Below are 23,721 nucleotides of genomic sequence, written 5' to 3' on the forward strand. Positions count from 1 at the left end.
CATGGGTTTACTAACACTTGGTTTTTGTTGCATGCAGATTCAGAAGTTTGGGTATCCAGAGACCCAAATGACTGAGCCTCAGATCACTCGGAGCCTTGAGGCATATATAATGTGGCTTCTCAGGAAGGTGATGTTCACCGAGAACCACGTCACCACCATTAGCACACGCTACATCCCTATTGCAGTGGAGATCGCGAATGCAATTTGTGGTGACGACATCACATAGAGGAGTTGGGGTTCGGCCGTCTTAGCGGCTACGTACCGAGGTATGTGCAACGCTTGTCAGCTTGCGTCGCCCAAGTCAGCCCTGCTTGGATGTCCTTTATTGTTGCAGCTCTGGTTGTGGGAGAGGTTTTCTATCAGCCGACCAGACGTTACGGGTGATCACCCTAACCCTGAGCAGGAGTTGTTTGACTTAGAACACATCGATCTGCCTACTTTCGCGACAATTTGGACACGTAGCAAGGTATGTCGAATGTGAAATTCATACATTAGTTTACATAAACCATGCATGAAGCTAACTTCTTTTTTTACAGAGACGCTTTGCACACGATCAGGTCAGGAATTGCTACCCATCATTCAACGAGCAGTTCGACGTGTTGCACTCTGAGGCGGTTGTCTGGGAGCCGTACACACAGGACGCCATCGAGGATAGATACCCTGGCGGGATGTCCACGGTCTGCACGAGAGATTACGCTTAATAGATGACAAAATCAAAGATCATCTTCGATGTCTGCGTGGAGGAGATGGCCCAGCAGAGGGTCATGAGGCAGTTTGGGGCACGCCAATTGGTTGTTCCTCCACCGACGGAGGATCCACTTTCACAGGTTGTCCACAGGTATCTGCAGTTCTCCAATTTATGATTGTCGTCCAGAATTGTCCAGAATTTATTGTTCAACTTTCTATTGCGATCTCAGGTTTAACAGGAAGGGAAGTACCAGGACCCAGACTCAGTGGCTGCAGAGGGTTCAGTCGTACGTCACAGAGTGGGAGACTGCGACGACACGGGTTTGGCCATTGGAGGCCTTTGATCTCGATCTATTCAAGGGATATTTGCAGAGGTACATGAAAGCTACCCGATTGACCATCATTCAGCACTCTCACCCTCAGGAGATAGCCGAGCCGAGTTTGCAAGATATGTACCCTAGCCAGTCTACTTCAGGCTCTAGACAGCATGCGGTAAGTATCTTCTCTTAACATAATGCATGTGTTTGTTACGTACTTTGCCATATATATGTAATACTCTTCGTGCCAATTGCAGGCTCAGTTGACACAGGATTTACAGGCCGAGTTCGCTGCGTATGGACGTTCGCTTTCGACCGGTCCACTTCTACTACCACGGGAGCCGCACCAGTCCTGGCTTAGACGAATGGAGGAGAAGCTACACTCTGTTTACGCGGCTATCACGTGCACCCTCACTTCCGACGTCGTTCACCACCAGGCGTCCGTACGGCCCCCTCGTCACTCCACGCACCAGCAGCGGCCACGTCAGCAGGAAGCACCGCACCCCCGACACCACCCGCGTCCACGTCTACCAGAGCAGTCGACGCCCAGGCGACCTCCTCCTGAGCAGGCCGGAGGTTCGTCGTGGCACCAACCGCAGTCTTCTTTCGACTATTGGCACCAGCAGCAGCCCTCTTTTGAGGCTGGAGGTTCGGCGTGGCACCAACAGCAACCCTCTTTTGAGGCTGGAGGTTCGTCGTGGCAGCACCAGCAGAGTCTCGGGATGAACTTCGAGTTTCGTCCACAGACCCAGCCACAGGGTATGTATATTTCTATCTATTGTGTTCGTTACCATGACTGCTACACAATTGTAATGCTAAGTACTTTCACACATGCAGGAGCCTACGGGCATCAGTCATCGTTGTCCGAATCCTCGTGGGGTAGTGAGTAGGATCACGCTCAAGGAGAGGACTATTCTGTCCAACACAGCTGGATGTTCAGTACTCCACCACCAGACCCCACACAGGAGGATACACAATATCGTGAGGATGGGTCCGTGATTCCTTAGCGCAACGTAGTGCCACTTCATAGGTATGGCTGGACCACGCCATAGGCACCCCCGGAACGCCGTCCCAGACGTCATGCCTGATATTTGGATGTAAGTCCTATGTATGAGACATATTTCTACCTATGTATGAGAGAGATATGTTACTAATTTTCGCATTCTTATTCAAGTTACATTTGCATATAAACAACGGCAGGAATTAAATACATATGCAATAGAAAGACTGAAATTAAAACTGACAACTTAAAATAAACGGGAAACGATGGCGGTAAAAGGAGGCGGTAAACGGTGGCGCAAAAATGAGGCGGGAAACGATGGCGGGAAAACGAGGCGGGAAACGGTGGCGCGAAAAGGAGGCAGGAAAAAGAGGAGGGAAACGGTGGCGGGAGAATGAGTTTGAGAGCCTATAAATACCTCATCTCCGGTAGTCATCCAAGCATCCTTCCCACTACTGTTTTTTCCAATATTTCAGTGTCCCCAAATGAGTTTGCCTTGCTCGGACCAGGGCAAGAGGCCGAGGAGGATGAAAGATGCGATGTTGCCTCGGGGGGTGGAACATCTCAGGTGTTGGTGCGGCAATCTATGCAAGATGAAGTAGGTGACAGATTTTTCAGATAAGCTGGGCATGAGGTTTTTCATGTGCGCGAACTATGAGTATGAACCACCTGTCCCGGTTTTGCCGTACGACAAGCCTCCGGTAAGCACATTTAGGTGTTCTAAAACATGTTTTTTTGTGTCATATCAGATTTGTAACAGTAGGCTTTTTTGTAGTCTTCTCCGCCCCTATGCATGTGGTATCGTTGGATTGACACAGAGATGCCGGATTAGGCGGTGGAAGAGATCAAAACAAGGTTCCGAAATGCATGGCAGCGTTTCCATGCGGAGAAGTGTGCGGAAAAAGCTGCAGCCCAGGAGAAAGAGGAGCAAGAGAGAGAGATGAAAGAGCATAGGAAGGAACAACGTCGTTGGATTGACGAAGCACTAAGGAAAAACAGGGAGAAAGCGCTTGAGATGCAAGAGGAAGAACGAAGGCGCAAGGATGCTCGTGAGGCAGAAAGGGAGAGGCAAAGAGAAAGGGCCGCCGTGGCAAAGGCTGTAGAAGAACGTGGCGATACGAGCGGAAAATGGCTTAAGTGGACTCAGTAGTGCTTGTGTTTTTATGTATTTACTATCTTTAATTATGTCCAATTGCGGTATTACCAATGTATGTTAATTTACTCGTGCCTTAGTTCCGTAACCAGCACATTATCGATGTATGTTAATTTATCCAAATATCAAGTCTTTCAGTTCAAACAAACCGCAAAGAATCGACACAGAAATTGTCCAGCAATTTCTCGATATATGTTACTCTTTATCCAAGTTGTCAAGTCTTTAAGTTCAAAAAACCGCAAGGATTCGAGACAAAAATGGGCCTCGGCCGTGTATGCGTTGATCATGCAACGAACTAGCGGCGAAGACTAATTACTTCCAATCGGATTCGGCGTGTTACTTTGATTCATGTTGTCGAGTATTTTAGTTTAGAAGACCAGAAGGATCCGAAGAAAAATATGGAATTACTTCGAATCGGGCCAGGAAAAAATGAATTGAATCTAGTCGGCCTGAGCGAAGCCAACTGGGCTTCAGTCGGCCTGGGTCAGGCCGACCGGCGCGTGGGGCCCCCGCGGGCTACACAGGCGGCTTGCAGTCGGCCTGGCCAGGCCGACTGGGCCCAATCGGCCTCGCCCAGGCCTGCCCAGGCCGATGCCATATTATTTTTTAAATTTTTTAAAGACGCGTATTATTTTTAAAAATGATTAAAAAAATCGTATTATTTAAATTTTTTTAGCACATTTCATAGCAGAGAAGAGGAGTAGCTCCTGATGTGCGCTCGAGTTTTTGGCCGATGGTAGGCTTCCCGCGCATGTCTACCTTTTTACCGTGAGTACTTTTCATAGCAAAGATCCACTGAACTAGTGTCAAAAGAAGTTCTTAGACAAAAAAAACTACTCACGGTAAAAAGTACGGAGTAGAAGAGATCCACTGAACTTCCCGCGCATCTCGCAGTGGGTAGACTTCAGAAATTTGAGAGCAGTATAATTCCTCCGTGCGTGGAAAGATGAGGAGCGGGCGCACTGGATCAGTGGTGTCCATCTGACAGCGTTGGCGCAGCGTTTGCTACCTGCGAGTAGTTACAAAACAACACAAGAGTTTACGTATATGGGGGCAGGCATCCAATCTGAACAACCAACCCCGAGACCCGCTGCTGTTGTAGTTGTAGGCCTTCCCTTCTGTCCCGAAAACCACCCGCAAAAACTCACCCCCACTGTCGCCGGACTCACGACCATCCACTGACAGGTCGACCAGACGCAGAGTAGGACCCATGCCTCGGCGGCACATTTCATGAAGCAGCAAAGCTCCGAAGCGTCGCATAGCATCCGAGGCACGTGAGCTTTCTAAACGGTAGGAGGAGCGTGGTATACCAGCAGGCTTTGCTGCCTGGACGACGCCGAGACCCAAACCCGATCCCCAAAACTGAGAGCATTTCGCTCACGAGCTCTCCGCCTCCGGCCTCTCTCCTCCTCCCCACACCAATTTCGAAACAGCGAGAGCCAAAAGAGGCAGACGCGGAACCCTTCCCTCTCAGATTAGACCCAGGAGGAGCGCGAGGAGGGGAGAGAGAGCTTGGGTGTCGAAACCCTCGCCGGTGCGCCAATTCGCCGCCCGATTCGGCGAGGTGGCTGGAGATGGAAACCGCGGAGCAGCTCAGGGAGCTCGGGGAGAAGCTCGGGTCGGAGCTGCCGGCCTCGGCCGACGCCGTCGCCAAGCTCCTCGAGGTGAGATGGGCACCTGCCGAACCTTTTACGCTTGCTTTCGTCGTGGAGGGCTGATGTTCGGGTTGGTTTGGGTGGATCTGTAGTCCTGGTGCCAATTCGGCAGGTTTAGGGTTTAGGGTGGAGGTGGCGGGTCTCGGCGTGCGAATTAGGGGTTTCGTTGCTGGATTTGGATGGTCTAGGTTGTATTGAGCGGCTAGTAGGTTTCAGAAGGAGCAAATTTTCTGCTAGGGCTGGGTAATGAGGAAGAAATGAGAGTAAAGCGGTTAGGTTTTGGTGAAATTTTGTCTGGAGGCGGGGTAACTGCCATAATTGCTGGTATGCATGGTGCGGTCTGCTTGTTTAAGGTGAAATTATTTGGTTTCAGCTGGGACAAACCGTGACTGAAGCTTGGGTGTGGCGATGAATTGGGGGGTTGCCATTGGAGCCATTTGGCTCACTTTCTACTGTGCCGCTCGAGGGATTTCCAAGGATTAATATTTATGGTGTTTTAGTGGTCCAAACAGGCGTTAGCGGTTGCTTCGGTTATACTTGACAAGTGATAGAAGCTACCCCCTCCGATCATAATAACTGTCGGGATTAGTACAAATTTGTACTATCTTTGTACTAAATCCCCGACACTTATTATTGATCGGAGGGAGTAATAAAACTAGGTTTTGGTCTGCTGGTTTTTATTTTGGTTGTTCACGTGAACTGTTCTATACCTACGTCATGCTGCATGGAAGCTCTCCAATGAGGATAATGTTTCTATGCTTGTTTTGTCGGCACCCGTGACCTTGAATGCTTTCTTTATATGCTATTTTTGATCTCGTAATTTGGCATACAATGTTTTTAGAATAAAATTAATGTCAGTCCTGTCCTTGGATCCTACCTTATAGAACCCGCCACATGCAACACCAGTGCATTAATTCGATCCCGACAACTTTCCTTGTTGGAGTAACATCAAGTGCGACCTAGCAATTTGTTCTTTGGTAGTTAGGTACATGTTTCTTGTTTCTTAATTTTGAGCTGATCATTGCCTCAGCGAGGAAAACTTTGCAGCAAATCTTGCCCCTAAATTCTAGATCCTCTGCTCTATATGTACTAGTGTTGGTAGCTCTATGTTAGGGTTTAATATGTGTTTAGGATGTGTATACGCATATAAAGATGGATTGTGGGTAATTCAATCTCCTTTGCTGCTTTCTGATGCCAAAAAGTTTGGTAGTGAATAGCATCCGTGAAATCGGTGAAAGAAGCTCCAAAGATTTGAACTTTTTGGTGATAAATAGTATAATTTGCTGGTCCTGGTTAGATCTTCTGATTTAGATTTGATTTATGGACTTTTCATCTTAACCCAGCCATAACTGTCCTAACTGAAGGATGCTTTTGTTTCTTTATGACGAACATGGCTTTCGAAGTGTTAATGCTTGTCCATAAGGACTAGGGCCAGTTTGGTAGGTCTAAAATGCAGGTCTTTTTGGACCACTATTGTTCCTCAGGTTCTTTAGCTAGGATCTGAAACCTAGCAACTGAAGTTGAATAGTTAGGTATTGGGGAGTGATATCCTGTAACTTCCGGACTTGCTTAGGTCGTACTGCTACCTGTAGCCATCCTGCAATTGTCACACTGCCAAAACAAGCATGTAACGACCAGTGCAATATTGGCCTGCAAGCAGTTAGGACTGAAACAGCTAACCAGGATTCAGATAAAATGAAATTAAATTACAGCTTATGTTTTAAATAATCACCAATACGGTTGTGTAATCTCTGATATACTAGTCAAATGTCCATCACACAAGTCTTTGTAGAATGAGAGCCTAACAAATTATATCTTACCTTAATTTAGGTTTCTAGCTTTCGTGTTCTGTGGTCTGTGCCAATTTCCTGGAGCTTTGCAGTAATAGCCCCTGAATAAATGCTGGTAGGATGTAAGTGCAAGCTCTGTGGAATAACGTGTCTTTACATACAACCTATTACCCATTATGGTTTCTCTCGCGGAACAAATTTACTTGATTATGGGGAACAAGTCTTAAAGCTCAAAACAGACCCTATTTCTACTAGGAGGAAAAAAGGAACTATGGTGGCATCATCAGTAATGAAGAATGATCAAGTGTCTTCAGAGTTAATCGTCTTCCTTGTATTACAGGAGCATCTTGATTTAACTGTTTAGTTTTGACACGATCTCTCAACATCAAGCATTTTAAATTTTGCTTATTACCTGTTTACAGTCATATTTTCTTTCCTAGCACTACCTGTTTAATGCTACGGCCATATTACCTCTTTGCTTGAAATCCTTCCTATGTAAGCTTTGGATATGCTGCTAACACTAATTTTACTGCAGCAAGCTGCGGAAGGTCTACATGTAATAGAGCAGTCACCAGGGTCCTCAGTGATGAGAACTATCCAACCATGTCTAAATGCAGTTGCCAGAGAAGAATTGCTGAAACATCAGGATGAAGATGTCAAAGTTCTCTTAGCAACCTGCTTCTGTGAAATTACAAGAATAACCGCACCTGAAGCTCCCTACAGCGATGATGTTTTAAGGGTAACATACTAACTGTTGTCAAGAGTGCTTACAAGAAGCACATTATCAAATATGACTGATTTTACAACCTTATTCAGCATTTGAACACTCCTTTTCTTTTCTTTTCTTTTCTTTCTTGCAGACCATATTTCATCTGATTGTGGGTACATTTAGTGGACTCATTGATGTGCATAGCCATTCCTATGTCAGGAGAGTTGCTATTTTGGAAACAGTTGCAAGATACAGGGCCTGCGTTGTGATGCTAGACCTTGAATGTAATGACCTCATCACTGACATGTTCCGAACTTTTTTACAAATTGCCAGGTAATTCTGCTGTGCCATCTAAACCAAGTTTTGTAGGATACCTTGTGTTATGTAAGACTACTGCACTCCGATTAGTTTTTGCATTTTGTGCATGATCATGCTCACGGAGATTACCTCTTAAGTTCTCAAGAAATTCTATGTAGTAGACACATGCATCATGATCAATCATTTGATTAGTTAATTCAATTGATTTATGTTCGGTACATTTTTCTTATTTTGCACAAAGTTAGGGATTATAATGAAACAAGTGTTTAAATAACTCAGGCTATAAAGAACACATGCACATTTAGCTCGTATTGTGTTAAACCAAAAACATATTTCCAGCCAAAATGGTTTACTAGTAGTGCTGCCAAGTGACTTAATTATATTAGTTTTGGTGGAAGTGTACATGCTAGTACTTAATTATATTACTTAGGTGAAAGTGCACATGCTACAGAGTAATTATATTAATTTTTATGGAAGTGTGCATGCTCTGGTTATACAGTTTAGTGGTCAGAGCCCGTGAAGGTGCTCTGGACATCTCGTGACCCACTTAAACAAGTATATGGGCACAAATCTGCAAGTTTGTAGATTAGGGACCTATTGACCGGACCAGACAAGTTTAGGGACCCACAGTGTATTGTACTCTTTCATTTACCTATTGTGTTTTTGACTCTTTTGATGCAGTGACAATCATGACGCAAATATTGCGAAGTCCATGCAGACAATAATGGCCCATATTATAGATGAGAGTGAGGATATACATGAAAGCCTTCTACATGTACTCTTATCAGCTTTGGGCCGGAGAAAAACTGTGAGTGCCTTTTATTTTTATGTCTTTTTGGGCCGATTTTGTAATCTATAAGATAGACTGTTGCCAGCTTCTTCTTGTACTGTTCTAATTGATTCTTATTATTCATGTCCTTCTGTAAAATTATAATTCTGCAACATATAATTGCTAGGGTATTTCTTTCTCCGCACGCAAGCTTGCTCGCAGTGTTATAGAGCATTCTGCAGGAAAACTCGAACCATACATAAAGAAGTTTCTCACCTCATCCTTGGCTGGGGACAACAGTTCTTCAAATGGCCACATTGATCACCATGAAGTCATATTTGATGTGTATCAGTGTGCTCCAAAGGTTCTTAAAGTGGTGGTGCCTTATATAACTGGGGAACTACTGGTATGATCTATCTTCTGATTATCAGTTTTATACCGAAGTACATATAGACTGAGTGACTCTGCATAATTTTGGAGCATAAAGTATCTTCTATTTTTCTAGAAAATCAATCAACATAATAGAAGTTCCATGCATCTTCGTTTAAGTGACTAATTTTCTTACTCCCTCCGATCCATATTAATTGTCGAAATATTACATGTATCTAGACGCTTTTTAGGCATAGATACATCCATATCTGGGAAAATTTGAGACAATTAATATGGGTCGGAGGGAGTAGATGGTTCTGCCTTGTTAATTTAAGTCTATTTTTGTCATTGTATAGGCAGACCAGGCAGAAATGCGGTCTAAATCGGTGGACTTCCTTGGGGAACTTTTTTCTTTACCTGGAGTTCCTATCTTGGAATCTTTTAAGCCTCTTTTCATTGAGTTCCTGAAGAGATTGACTGACAGAGTAGTAGAAATCCGTGTTTCCATGATTGAGCATTTGAAGGAATGTCTACTGTCAAACCATTCCAGACCGGAAGCTCCAGAGATAACCAGTAAGTAGCCACATAATAACTATTAGGTATCTTTGGAAGGAGCAACAGGTGGTTCTTGCACTGATGTTTGGCTCCTTTGGCAGAGGCACTTTGTGATAGATTGTTGGATTATGAAGAAAATGTACGAAAGCAAGTTGTGGCTGCTCTTTGTGATGTAGCTTGCCATTCATTTGGTGCGGTTCCAGTTGAAACTATCAAACTAGTTGCCGACCGTGTCCGTGATAAATCAGTTAGTTTTTCTTTGCTCCTTCTATGACCTTCAATTTTTTTTCCATATGATTTAATCTGTGACTGACTGAAATGGGTTTATTTCTGAAAAAAACTCAGATTTCTGTGAAGTGCTACACCATGGAGAGACTGGCTGATATCTACAGGCTGTATTGTCTGAAGGGGTCTGATAGCTCAACTAATTCTTCTGATTTTGAATGGATACCTGGAAAAATATTAAGATGTCTTTATGACAAAGATTTTAGGTAATTTCACTGAATATTCTTGAGGCTGGTATTCTTCACAACTATGCAACACAAAAACACACAAGATTCAACTTATGGATAGATGTACTGCCTTGTGATTATACTCTCTCATTGTGTGTGCTTTGCATATTCGGCATATCTTGCCAGTCTTATCTTACTTAATATGTCTAGATATTACTTTTGCAATGTGTTATGGTATTCTACTTCGCTTGAAATCTTCTTTGTAGCACTGGGTATATTGTTCTGTCATTCACATGAGCCTTTCTTGGACAATGTATAGAATCATGGGCAACATTTCTGTTGTGTATCTGTTCACATCTTGTCCAACGTCTGTCTGATGGTGAAACGCTGATGTAAACTCATATGCTTGCTATCCTGCATGGAAACCAGTTGTCTACTGTCACCTTTTTTTCCCCACTAAGACCAAGATATTATAATTAGGTGATTGTGTGATATTGAAGTAACAGCGTGAGCCTACAAGATGATGCCCACATGGTTATTTTGTTTGTTTGGTGCAGGCCAGAGTCAATTGAATCAATTTTATCTGGTTCATTATTCCCACCAGAGTTTCCAACAAAGGAAAGAGTGCAACATTGGGTAACTGCTGTCGCACATTTTGATAAAGTTGAGATGAAAGCTCTTGAACAGATCTTACTGCAAAAGCAAAGGTTCGATAAGTCATTTAATTTGATAATTGCTCTCCCTTTTCTTTTCTTTTCTTTTCATTCTAGAAATGTTTTGATATTTTGCATGGCGATCAATTTCAGACTACAACAAGAAATGCTCAAGTACATTGGCCTTCGGGAAACACGCCAGGTTTGTAATTCTTTACTGGAAGCACTGCATAGCTACTGTTTGATAAATAACTTTGCATTACTTATTCCTCTTGTGATGCAGGAGGATGCCCCTGATGTGCAAAAAAGAATCGTAGCATGTTTTCGGAGCATGTCCCGTTTGTTCAGTGATGCAACAAAGGCTGAGGAGAACTTGAACATGCTTCATCAGCTAAACGATGCCAATATCTGGAAAATATTCACAAGCTTGCTTGATTGCTCAACAACGTTCAACAAAGCTTGGTCCATTCGGGTACCTACTATTTGGCTTATAATCATTTTCTTTCTTAGTTGAGATATTAGAATAGTATAAAAACCAGGCTAGTAAAAATATACACCTCTTGCTCATTTTTCACTTGAATTTCTACTCCTTGTGATTCTATTTGTGTCGTTCACTGCTGCATATATATGGAGATGGTTGGCCGATACTGGTTAAATAGTAGTATTCACTACTAACTGCTGGCTCGTATAAATTCTCCATATGCGCAAACTTGGTCATGGTAACTAGACCGTTTTAATCGGTTTTCTGATGTGCCATAATTTAAACAATCTTAATTTACTTGTAATCTCCAGGTTGATTTGCTTAAGAAGCTTGGTGAAGAACATGCACTACATGATTTCGTGAGCACACTATCGATGCGATGTTCATATTTACTTGTGAACAAGGAATATGCTAAAGAGATCCTTTCTGAAGCTTCTGAACAAAAATCTGCTGGGAATTCAAAACTCATCTCATCATGCATGAATCTTCTGACGGTATACTTTGCTGAAGCACTGTTTTTGTTCATGATGCAACATTTTGGTCATTTTATTCCTGCTGTCATGGAAGTAAAACAACTTCTTCAGGAGTTGTCTGCATGTGATGTGTGTTACTTACATATTCTACTCAAGGGTGAACAGTTGTGGAAATGGGTTAAACAATTGTTCCTTTCAGGAGACTCCTGTTTAAAACCGTGATGTCCATTCGTTAGCTGTAATCTGATGTTTATAGTTAAAGCAACCCGTATGGCAGCTCTGCAAATTAATTTTAATAGCTTTGAAATAGGCTAAGAGGGTAGGCATGTAACTGTTACATACTTGTATCAGAAAAAGAGGCAAGCTTTGAATTACCTTCTATCTTCTGTTGTTCCATACATGTTGTGGTTCTCTGTAAAATGGCGTAGTACATCTTGCTTATTGATGAAAGGGTCTTGTACAGATGGACAAATCATAAAATTTACACTGATGAACTGAATGAGCGCAGAATGTTCCGGTGCAATATTATTTACTTAGATGCCATTGTCCAGTTTGAATTTTTGATTGGCCTGCCTCGGGGGGTTAAAGGCAAGGACTGGCATTGACTGAAACCTCTTATAACACACATTGCCTAGATAGCCTCTTAAGAATTAGATTGATATAGATGAAGCCAATGACATGAGACACGGACGACTGAGAAATGTTTAGACATCGAGCAGTTCAGTTTAGACACTGAGCTAATTAACAATTACTACTAGATTACTGATGTTTTTCTCAATCCTTTGTGTGCCCATTCTTTCCATCAAACTCTATTGGGGGTGTCCAGTCCTCATTCCATTTTAATTTACTCATTGCAGGCAATATCTAGTTTCTTCCCTTCACTTTTGTCTGGACTTGAAGAAGATATCATCGAACTTCTTAAGGAGGATAATGAACTGCTTAAAGAGGGTATTGCCCATGTTTTGTCGAAAGCTGGTGGCAACATTCGTGAACAACTGGCCTCATCAAGGTGCAGCTGCTTGAAAGATCTTCATTTTTTTTGGTACTTAACTTTGCAGCTTCACTGCTAACTAAGATTATGGAACTAAGTTGCTCTAGCTTCTATTTCAGCTCTGTTGCCCTTCTATTAGAGCGGCTATGTTTAGAGGGAACACGGAGGCAGGCTAAATACTCTGTGCATGCTTTGGCTGCCATCACAAAAGATGATGGTCTGATGGCACTATCTGTTCTCTACAAGGTACGAATTTGCTCGAGCTGTTTACTTCTTACTATATATTTGAGATATTTGATTTGCGTCGCATTTTTAACTTTGTAGAGGCTTGTGGATTTGCTGGAGGAGAAGAAAGTTCATTTACCTTCTATCTTGCAATCTTTGGGGTGCATAGCTCAGATAGCAATGCCAATATTTGAAACAAGGGGGGAAGAGATAATAAATTTCATAACGAAAAAAATTCTTGAGTGCAGTGATGTAAGGCTTACCATCCTTAAATTTTTCTCTGATTTTCATTTCAATAAATTTTATCATAATTCTAAGTGCATCACCAGGATATGGTTGAAGTTTCTGCTGACAAGTCTGAATGGGGTGATAGTTCATATAGTTGTTTGCTAAAGGTTAGTGAAAATATTTTATTCATGGTCTTCACTCCAATAATCAATGTCCTTTCACTTCTAGTTATTCTCTTCTGGTATTTTTGTCTGTAGATTTATGGCATTAAAACTTTGGTGAAGAGCTGTCTACCTTGTAAAGATGCTCAAGCAGATTCTGGATTAGAAAAATTAATGGGCATCCTTAAAAATATTCTTACGTATGGTGATATTTCCCCAGACATGATTTCAAGGTACTAAAGGCGACATGCCTTTTTATGTTAATGGAGTCATTCTGTGGTATATAGTGTTATTTCTCATTGCTCCATACTTGCAGTGCTAGTGATAAGGCCCATTTGAGGCTGGCAGCAGCAAAATCTGTTCTTCGCTTATCCAGACAATGGGACCATAAAGTGCCTGTTGATGTTTTTTATCTGACTCTGAGGATATCACAGGTATATTTTGGAGTACTGTGGCTTAGCTGGCTTTCCTGTCATTCCTTTCATTTGGTTCACTTGTCTGCACCATATTCTTGGGAGATTTATAGTTTTGTTCATCTCTAGGATGATTTTCCTCAGATGAGGAAATTGTTCCTCAGTAAAGTACATCAATATATCAAGGAGAGGGTTTTGGACGCAAAATATGCCTGTGCCTTCTTATTAGGCGTGGATGATTATCGTGCGCCACAGTATGAAGAGGTTCGTATTTTAAACACGATTATCAATTGATTTCCACCACCTCACTGATTCTAATATGTATATCTTTTCTTTTCACAGTTTAAGCACAACCTGATTGAAGTGGCACAAATATGCCAACAAGTTAAGATGCGTCAACTATCTGTCCAAGCAGATGTGAATTCGCTCACAGCTTACCCAGAATATATAATTTCATATTTGGTTCATGTCCTTGCTCATGATCCTTCATGCCCTACCGTTGAGGAATACGAGGATGTCAACGCATTTGGTCCAATTTACTGGTATTTGATAATAGTAGCTCTTATGATATTATTCTTTGCTAGTTATCGCGGGGTATACATAGTAATGCATAAATTCATATTTGCTTGATGGCCTGACATTACAGAATGAGAATATCAAATCGTTTGGTCAATTTTACTGATACATGAAAATTGTTACTAGTTACTTATGACATCATTTTTTTCGCATTTTTAGCATTGTAATATCATTCTGTTTTCTTCATAGATTGCTTGATCATTGCACAATGTAATGTTTCAGTCAGAGAAATTAGATAGTCAACGCTAAAATGCCCTTCATAGTAGTGAAAGATTTGCTCAAGGGTGTGGTAATAAATATTAATCTGGTTTGATTCCAATGGTGTATTTATGGCTAATAATGTATCGGTGTCCTGGCTGACTCTAGTCTGTTTTGCATGTAACACTGTGCTGATACGAATGAAATGAAAACAATAATGATATTTTGTTGCATATTTCTTATTAAGATTCTTGTACCCATGCATATGCATATTTATGAAAGAGCTCCTTCCAGGCGATTGCATCTGCTTCTTTCAACTCTCCTTGGAGAAGAAGGTTCGCAGTATAGTGTACCTGGTATGAAAAAGGAAAGCTTCATGACAACAATATCTATATTCAGAAGCATCAAATGTTCCGAAGACGTAGTTGATGTAAATAAGACCAAGGCAAGGAAGTATTTGTATGATTTGTACATTCGTTTTCCTGTACTGTAATCAGTTTGCTATCTGTGTAACTGTTGTCTTAAATTCAAGATATGTTGTTTGCAGACTCTACATGCTATATGCGATCTTGGTATTCTTATTGCAAAGAGGTTGTGTCAAGACGAGATAAATATATCAGAAAATCAAACAGTTCCATTGCCTGCTCAACTTTATGTGCCAGTTAAGGACCAAGATGAAAGCTCAGTGGTATGTGTTATAATAAATCATGAAGCAAGCTGTTTGCTTAATAATCATTTATAGTACCACACATCAAAATTCTTGCCTTTTCTCCGTACGCTCAATAATTTTCTGTTATTTTTTAGGAGGGTGATGGGAAGATGTGGTTGGGATGTGAGAATGTGCTGACCCATTTTGAGGCTCTTATGACAGCAAACACCGCTGAGGTACACAATGCACATTTAACTATCCATATTTTTGCTCCAGTTCAATTGCCTGCTGGATCCTGAGTCCTCTAGAGTTTTATGTTCTTCCAGGTTGAATCACCTGAAGGTAAGATGCTCATAGATGAGACTGATGAATTTGGCAATGAAATCCCTCTAGGGAAAATTGTCCAAATTCTTAAATCTCGAGGAGCAAAAAAGGCAGGGAGAAAACAAAATGCAGCATCTAGTTCAGTAAATGCTGGAAAAGATGATGATGTCTTGGGATTGGTAAGAGAAATAAACTTAGACAACGAAGAAAATTCAGGAGAATTGGTAAAGAGCAAAACAAATAAGCAGCAGATGGATACGAAAGAAAGCACCGAGAAGTCAGTAGATTTTTCAACACCAAAACGCAAACGATCAGTTTCTAAGAGTAGACCACACCCAGCAAAAGACAATGATGAGATTTTAGTAAATTCTGTCAACACAGAAAAAACTAATAACTCTTTGGAAAGCAAGTTGAAGAAGGAGAAAAGCAGAGCTGAGTCAACTGAGACAGACTTGATAGCATCGCCTGCCAGTACTAAAACCCCTGCATCCAAAGGGAAAAAGAGCGCTAAGAAATCCCATGCCGAAGTCTTGCATAGCAGTGCAAAGGTAATTTCCTTGCATCTCAATGGTGTTTATTATGTATGTACAGGACCTGCTGGTAAAATTCTGGTTCTAATTTGCCATTTTTTGTTGAACTCTCCAAGAAGTCTGCTGATGAGAGTACAATGGGAGCTGCTGAACTGGGTAGTCAAAACGGGTCCTTCAGAAGACAGAAGCCAAGATTGGCGTCTGGTTTAGCAAAGGTAATGTCCAAGGTTTATAGAAGCATCGTAAATAGATTCACTGGAAGTATGCGCATGTTCAAGTTGAAGTGTCAAGTTAATACAAGCTTAAGTGGAAGTATACTTCTAGTGTCTGTACTAATAAATGATCAATGCCTGCAGTGCTCAACGGTTGACTCAAGCAGTACCGACTTGGTAGGACATAAAATAAAAGTTTGGTGGCCTTTGGATAAGAAGTAAGTTCCCTGTTTTTTTTAATTCTGAACATTTGTCATCATCTAATTTTTGAAGGTGACTTAAATATTGTTTTTTGTCATCAGATTTTATGAAGGTTTTGTGAAGTCATATAATTCAGCAAAGAAACTACATACAGTAAGATCCCCTGGAGGCACATTTTTTCCTTTTATAAAGAATGGTGCTTTAATTATTATCAATATGATGTATTTGTGTTTGATTCAGTTTCACTGTTACAGTTATCATCATTGAAAAACAAAGGATGGTTTTGCATTTTATCATGTAGGCTGTTCAATGAAATTTGCTGAGGGTATCTGTAATGCGACGACTGTTCGCACTCTGCCTGGCGTTGTTTGTGAACTGATAATTGTGTAAAAGGGTTATTGTGTTAGACATATTGATACGGAATGCTCATTGCTCACAAACCCAAAATAAAAACTTTTTAGTTCTTCTGCACATCAATCACCTAACCAACATCACAGCATGCAATGATTGTATCATTGATAATTTTTGTTCAGGCTGGTAAGAAATTGTAATTTCCTGAGTATAGTATATATGAATATGCTTCTCTTCATAGGTGTTATACGATGACGGGGAGGTTGAGGAGCTTAACATGACCAAAGAAAAGTGGAGAATGATTGAAAGTAATGGTTCACCAATGAAGGTAGAGTATTGCCAATTCTTTCCTACAAAATTGTCTCTTTAACCTTGAAGATTATGTTAAGCTCATTGTAGTTCACTGATTGTTTGCAACAGCAAAAGAAGGATCATCCAGGGACAATTCAAGGACGGTAAGTCAGAAGTTCCTCTTCAAGTCTATTGTATGGTAAACTGCTCCAGAAAATAATTCAGTAAAGGATCATTGAGGTTGCACAAAGCATCAAAATATAATGAATAACCTGGGAATTAAGAAATTACACTCTACCTATATTTACTGTATGGTAAACCGTTGTCGGACATCTAAGGAAATAATTCAGTAAAGGATCTGAGGTTGAGGCACAAAGAATATAGCCTAAGAATTAAGAAATCACACTATCTTTATTTCTCAGCTAGCCCAGAAATATAATACTATCATGTGATTAAGAGGGTGCCTAACAAGTAACAATGTACCACATTTCAATCTTCATAATATTTGGCAACTTCTGTTTAAATTTTTAGATGCAAAGGTTTCTAGTCAGAATAGTGTTATGAACTTATTGTACCTCTCATTCATTGGATGCTTCACAATACAAAAGTATAACTCAGATGAAATAATTTACTTTGTTTACCGCCTGATCCAACGGAATACACCTTACAGAGCACATGACATGAGAACTACCAGCAGCAGGAAAGCTCCACCTAACCAACATAAGTCAGCAAAGAGGCAAGTCCATATCTAACTCCCAGACTTAAGGACCTTGGTGCAATTTTTTCTAATTAATCCATCTTTTGTAGGCCATCACCTCTAACGACGAGAGGGAAACCAAAAGGGTTGCCAGAAAGCAAACGTAGAAAGACAGCAGGAGGTAACAAGGCTGTTGAAGTTAGCAATGCTGGTTCAGACTCATCCAGTTCTCTTGCTCACTCAGATCACGACGAAGATGTAAAATCCGGTATGCTTATTGAGTTAACGGGTCTGTTATCCTTAGTCAATAGTATGTGTGCCATTCCTTCATAAATCAGCTTAGTGCGTGACTGTTCTATTATCCCAGATGGCCATAAGGAGAAAGAGGTAGCAGTTAGCTCAGCTCAGAAGAAAAGAACAGTGAAAGAATCCAAAGTGGAGCTGAAAGAGGAGAAACCTGATGGCAACAGTTTAAGCAGCAAGGAGGAATCTGACGATGAAACACTTGTAAGCACAAGCCTATCTTCAACACTGGAGCTCTAATATTTACAAATAATGATTCTCTATTGTTGTCTGTTGAATCTGCAGAGTGTCTGGAAAAAACGCACATCACAGGCAACATAGGCTTGCTTTTTCTCAAGTTGACAGTGCCCTTTAGGATGCAGATTTCACAGGCAGTCGGTTGGGAATGTGGATATCTCATTAGTTGACCCTTGCAATTGACAGTTGTAATGTAGAAAATGTTCTTTGCCGATAGCAACAGTTTAGTATAGAGGAGCAGCGGGATAGGATTTGCTCTGTTAATGTTATTAGAAGCTGGACCTTGTCGCCAACTTAGCCAAGGGCAATCGTGCTTATCCTTGAGGGTCGGAGGTTATGTAACATATCTGGTTAGCATTCTTTTGCAGGAAATAACTCTTGTAGACATGTTGTACAACAATAAACCATTGTCCTAGGTTGTATAACTAGCGTGTGGCACCTGTTTCAGAGACCGTTATTCCAAAGATACAGATTTTGCAAATAGAAGGACATGGAGTGTTTGTTTGGACTCCACAGTAATAATGTGTGAAGCTTTGTTTGGAAAGAGATTATGTGTGACGAATTCAATTTTGTTTACTGAACAATACGTTAGGAGTGTTGATGATTTGTGAATCCAGATTAGGAAAACCCAAAATCCTAAACGCCCCCAAAAGCAGCGTCATTTTCACATGGTCCAGTAAGCTTGATTCAGTTTCTATGCCGAGGGTTGCACAGTTCTGTCGGTGGAGGAAAAAATGGTTCGCACATACACAACATGCCATTTGGTATAGGTAGAACACGGTACCCACGCGAATGCCATGTTCGACACATTTACATAACTACAGAACTTGAGGGACCAAGCAAAGCGGCGAACAGTACCATTGTTTATGCAATTACGCTAGCACACGCCTGAAAGTGAGATTGATCCTTGGCGACTGTGCTTTAGCGCGCTTCGGCAGCGAGTGCTGCCAATCCCGCTGGGTGTAGCCTCTCATGACGAGCAACGAGCCATGCTTCAGGAGAAAAGAATGCTGCTGAGGGGTGCTACTGACCTTGGGTCGCTTCCGAGCAGCTTCTCGGGATCCACTGGCAGCTGGCAGGATGATTTAACACGAATCAATTTTAGACTAGAGGACTCCAGCCAGCTTTTGAGCTTTCCTTTACTTGCTGTGCAAAATATATACAGTACCTTGTGATTTTGCAGGCTTCTTTCGCAGCAAGAAATCGCGCTCGCATCCGAATGTGACAGATGCTATCTCCGGGGTAGGTCCGTAGAGCGGCTCATCATCAGCGTGCCATGAGACGTAGTCTGAACCGGCGTTGTATCTGTTCAGGAGCAAGCTGTTGAAATTGCTCCCTGGGAGGGCATCATGGACCTAACCAACATACATGGATCAAGGTCGAAAATGCAAATTCCAGCTGGTTTCTGATTACATATACGTACGGAGTAGTAATGCAAATAATCATCTAATTTTTTAAAACATGCAAATTAATCATCTTACCGCTTTCAAGATATTCTTGAGAACAGGGAATTCGTCCCAAGTATGTGCATGAGGTTGATGACCGCTATACTTCAAATCTGTTAGCCCTTGGTCTGCCACATAGCAAGTTTCTCTGGGCTGCAGATTTGTGTAAAATGGATCAAACATTTGGGTTAGAAGCTTCACGAGAATCGCCAATGCGACTGTTGTCATTGAAGGGGAAAAACATTACTATACTGCTTGCCATTCAATACCCAAATTAAGCATGGACCAATGTAGGTAGGACCATACTGATGATCAAGATGAAGCTATTTCTTCCAAATCTAGAAGATTACCGCATACTACTGTAGGAAATATGCCCTAGAGGCAATAATAAATATGTTATTATCATATTTTCTTGTTCTTGATAAATGTTTTTATCCATGCTATAATTGTATTAACAAGAAACTAAATAACTGTGTGGATAAATAAACAAATACCGTGTCCCTAATACGCCTCTACTAGATTAGCTCGTTGATTAATAGATGGTTAAGGTTTCCTAACCATAGACATGTGTTGTCATTTAATAACGAGGTCATATCATTAAGAGAATGATGTGATGGACAGATCCAAATCTAAGCATAGCTTTTGATCGTGCCACTTAAGTTTAAATTGTTAATGCTTTTATTATGTTAAGTACCATTTCCTTATACCATGAGATCATGCCACTCCCTAGTATCGGAAGAATACTTTGTAGACATCAACCGTCATCTCGTAACTGAGTGATCATAAAGGTGTTCTTCAGGTATCTCGGAAGGTGCTTGTTGGGTTGTATGGATCAAGAGTGAGATTTGTCACTCCACGTGACGGAGAGATATCTCTGGGCCCTCTAGGTAATATAACATCGTAATGAGCTTGCAAGCATGTGACTAATGTGTTTAGTCACAGGATATTATATTGCACTACGAGTAAAGAGAACTTGCCGGTAATGAGATTGAATTAGGTATGGTGATACCGACGATCAAATCTCGGGCAAGTAATATATCGCGAGACAAAGGGAATTGAATACCGGATTAATTGAATCCTCGACATCGTGGTTCAACCGATGAGATCTTCGTGGAATATGTGGAAACCATTATCGACATCTAGGTCCCGCTATTGGTTATTGATCGGAGAGGTGTCTCGGTCATGTCCACATGTTCTCGAACCCGTAGGGTCACACACTTAACGCTTAATGTCGCTAGGGTTCGATGAGATAATAAATGGTGATATCGAATATTGATTCGGAGTCTCGGATGGGATCCAGGACATCACGAGGAGCTTCGGAATGGTCCGAAGATAAAGAATTATATATGGGAAAGCTATTTCAGGGTTTCGGAAAAGTTTGGGATATTTTCCGGTATCGACCGGGAATGTTCTAGAAGGTTCCGGAAGTTCTCAAAAGGTTCTGGAATGTTTCAGAATATTCCTGAGAATTTAATCAGGCCATTATAGTAATTAATTAGAGCAATCTAATTAGTTATCCCCTAATGGGCCTAGGGGGAAAGGGGAGGAACAACTCCACCATACGGTGAAGAACCGTACGTGGGGGAGGAGTTCGTGTTCGTGGGGAGGGAGTCCTCCCGGGACTCCTTTCCCTCCCCTGGCCGGCCCTAGCTCTTTCTTGGAGGAGGGGCAAATCCTGGCCACCACCCCCTGTATAAATAGAGGTGAGGGGCAGGGAGAGCTAACACATCAAGCCCTCAACTGGATCTCTCTCCCTTGAGCCCCTCTCCTCCTCCTCTCTCGTGCGCAGCGAAACTTTGCCCGCGGAGCTCTCGACCATAGTTACTACCACGCCGTCGTGCTGCTGGAATCTCATCGACCTCTTTCCCTCGCTTGTTGGATCAAGAAGGAGGAGACGACGTGAAGCTGAACATGTGGATAGCAAGGAGGTGCCGTCGTTTCTGCACCGAGATTGATCTCATCGAAAGTTTCACTACGCCAACAACGATCCCGTGATCGTAACGCTTTATGGTCTACGAGGGTATGATGCTCATAATCTCTCTCGTTACTTACATCACCTAGTAGGTTGGGTTTTTTTCGCACATCTCGTAGCAATTTTTTTGTTTTTCATGCGACGAACCCATCAACTGCTCCCCACACCTTTTTTCTCTCCCCAAATAACAACAGCGCTACGAATTTGAAGAGAAGGATCAGAATTGGAATGAGTGAGGGAATTGAAATGGCGCCTACCTGGAGGGCGGAGCGGCCGAAGACGCGGATGGTGGGGCGCGTCCACGGGATGCCCTTGTCGAGGAGTTCGAACCACTCCCACGCCTTCTCCCGCTCCACGAACCGCGGGATGTGCAACACCTCGCTCCCGCCGCCCAGGTTCAGCACCTCACGCCGGGGCTCCGGCTTGCTTCCTTGAGCCTCGCCGGAGTCGGTTTTTGGGTTAGATCCGAACAGCCGGAGCAGCGAAGCCATGGGTGATGCGGTGCGGCAGGAAACGAAGCGGCGGCGGACGGAGACGGTGGCAAGGAAAAGCTTTGCGAAGGCGGCGAGCCAGAGTGGAGAAATGTCACTGTGAAGGCGAATTTCGAGAGTACGTAAACTGCCCAATGGACACGGATACACGGACAGATCGAAGGACAACATGCAGTCCATCATTTCACTACAAAAAAAAAGTTCCACTCGAGCCGCAAAAAACGGCCGCAACAGTCAGACAAGAAGGCGAAACGAATCAAATTAGACTGAAATTTGCAATAAAAACGAATTACTTGATAACTGACTACACAAAACATTGATCAAGTCACTCCCTAGTCTCTACCAGCAAGCAAACACACACAAAAAAAAAAAGAGAACACATCAAGATACATGACGACTGACTAACACAATCGAACAGACTTTGTTCACCTTCACCTAACTTCCTCTGCATATGTATGCAAAATGATAGAGTAGGCAATGGCCCCAGGAGATCCCTCATGCAACATAGAGCATCATGGCTGCTCCCAGAGCGACGCCAACGGCGTGACGATGGCCAACCAAAGGCGCGTGCACGCCGCTGGTCTTCCCGTCGCCTGCCTTTCCGCCCGGCGGCCGCAGCACCGCCCCTGACCCCCCAGGCGTCGTCGAGTTGAACGCAGCGCCGGGAGAAAGGGCGGGGGCTGCAGCAGTCGGGGAGCTCGCGCCGTGTTGGTCGTCGTCGTCGTCCCTCTCCCGCGCCATGACGCGCACGGTGAGCCTCTGCCCTGCGTCGCAGTGGCCCGGCGAGCCGCTGATGAAGTAGAGGAAGCCGCTCCGCTCCAGCCGGAACCTCCCCTCGCCGCCCTCCAGCCGCAGCGCCGGCTTCTCCGCGCTGCACAGCTTGTAGTCCTCGCGTGACACCACCAGCACCGAGTCGTTCGTCGCGTACCTGAAATCTGCACGCAGCAAAGTTAATTATTCCAGAACCGACTCGTTCTTTCTTGGCCGGAATCGCTAATACAGTAAGTGCTTACAGAGTAAGTCTCCGACGTGGAAGCGGTTCCTGGTGGCCCAGTGGTTGTACGTCTCGGCGTCGCTGGCCGCCGGCTGCCTCCAGCCCCGCTGCTCGCCGCCGACGGTGAACACATGCGGCGATGCGGAATCGGCGACGGCGCCAGCGATCACAAGAGCGCAGGCGACAACAGTGGAGAGCAGGACGCGCGCCATGGTCTGCCGCCGCTCGATCGCCCTCTCGGTTGAGCGCAAGAGCTCTTATCGGGCAGCGATTAATTCTTCGTTGTTTGGATCGGTCTCTGTTTACGAGCTCTGTGCGGGGCCTCTCTCTATATATATTGTCGGGTAGAGGATCGAGTACGTAGTGAGGGAAGTGGCGCCGGCAGAGTGGGCAGCGGTTCCGCGCCGATCGATGGAGACGTGGCCGTTGATGGTCGTGGACGTGAGGAATTTGGACGACTGGTAAACAGTGTGCATTCGGGTGCGCGGCGGTTGGGTCCAAGGAGCCGAGTGCAGGGGTTTGACGGAAAGAAAATGGCTACACGACCGCGACCCTTTCCTAGATCGCTGAAATTGAGGGAAATAATATTGCAGTTTTTGTAGAACCAGAATGAAATACAATAAAAAATTCATTTATATCTCACTCCAGTTTTAATTCAGTTTCTCCGTTCCAAAATAAAGTGAAACATTAATATATTTTGAAAATTAGTGAAACCAGAATGAAATGTAAATAAAATTAGGAATATTTTCCTAAAATTTCACGATGGTTTTTTTAATTAAATTTCAGTAACAATGATCGTCAAAGCACAAGATTATTTTGTGGTTTTATAAAATTTTGCCAAATCATGTCAC

General features: G+C 42.9%; 3 protein-coding genes across 6 annotated transcripts; 1 reads left to right on the forward strand and 2 right to left on the reverse strand.

Annotated features, from left to right (window-relative positions):
• The first annotated feature begins 4,489 nt into the window (after window positions 1-4,489).
• LOC100826424 (sister chromatid cohesion protein PDS5 homolog A) lies at window positions 4,490-18,457 on the forward strand. Of its 4 annotated transcripts, none has more exons than XM_010229456.3 (33): window positions 4,491-4,821; window positions 7,138-7,341; window positions 7,463-7,644; window positions 8,311-8,437; window positions 8,586-8,804; window positions 9,124-9,340; window positions 9,424-9,569; window positions 9,668-9,813; window positions 10,332-10,481; window positions 10,581-10,629; window positions 10,711-10,899; window positions 11,220-11,402; window positions 12,239-12,390; window positions 12,492-12,618; window positions 12,697-12,849; window positions 12,927-12,992; window positions 13,083-13,219; window positions 13,303-13,420; window positions 13,529-13,663; window positions 13,742-13,941; window positions 14,468-14,618; window positions 14,721-14,861; window positions 14,978-15,058; window positions 15,149-15,694; window positions 15,793-15,891; window positions 16,033-16,106; window positions 16,191-16,242; window positions 16,682-16,768; window positions 16,861-16,895; window positions 17,402-17,467; window positions 17,539-17,696; window positions 17,796-17,935; window positions 18,017-18,457. In XM_010229456.3, exons 1-33 carry the CDS (start codon window positions 4,732-4,734, stop codon window positions 18,050-18,052), a joined length of 4,656 nt encoding a protein of 1,551 aa, XP_010227758.1. In that variant the 5' UTR covers window positions 4,491-4,731; the 3' UTR covers window positions 18,053-18,457. The 4 variants fall into 4 exon arrangements, with proteins under 4 accessions (XP_010227756.1, XP_010227757.1, XP_010227758.1 ...); XM_003563898.4 differs by having other exon boundaries at window positions 15,796-15,891; XM_010229454.3 differs by having other exon boundaries at window positions 4,490-4,821; window positions 10,332-10,629.
• A 172-nt stretch (window positions 18,458-18,629) lies between these two features.
• Window positions 18,630-21,972, reverse strand: LOC100826736 (DNA oxidative demethylase ALKBH2). The gene is made up of 4 exons (XM_024455168.1): window positions 21,643-21,972; window positions 19,450-19,566; window positions 19,137-19,323; window positions 18,630-19,040 (listed from the first exon to the last, which is right to left on the reverse strand). The coding sequence occupies exons 1-4, from the start codon at window positions 21,874-21,876 to the stop codon at window positions 18,841-18,843; spliced, it is 738 nt and encodes a 245-aa protein (XP_024310936.1). The 5' UTR covers window positions 21,877-21,972; the 3' UTR covers window positions 18,630-18,840.
• Window positions 21,973-22,148: 176 nt separating this feature from the next.
• Window positions 22,149-23,150, reverse strand: LOC112268901 (early nodulin-like protein 1). The gene is made up of 2 exons (XM_024455173.1): window positions 22,890-23,150; window positions 22,149-22,811 (listed from the first exon to the last, which is right to left on the reverse strand). The coding sequence occupies exons 1-2, from the start codon at window positions 23,080-23,082 to the stop codon at window positions 22,372-22,374; spliced, it is 633 nt and encodes a 210-aa protein (XP_024310941.1). The 5' UTR covers window positions 23,083-23,150; the 3' UTR covers window positions 22,149-22,371.
• Window positions 23,151-23,721: the final 571 nt, after the last annotated feature.

Source organism: Brachypodium distachyon, chromosome 1, assembly GCF_000005505.3.
Source record: "Brachypodium distachyon strain Bd21 chromosome 1, Brachypodium_distachyon_v3.0, whole genome shotgun sequence".
Classification (NCBI taxonomy): domain Eukaryota; kingdom Viridiplantae; phylum Streptophyta; class Magnoliopsida; order Poales; family Poaceae; genus Brachypodium; species Brachypodium distachyon.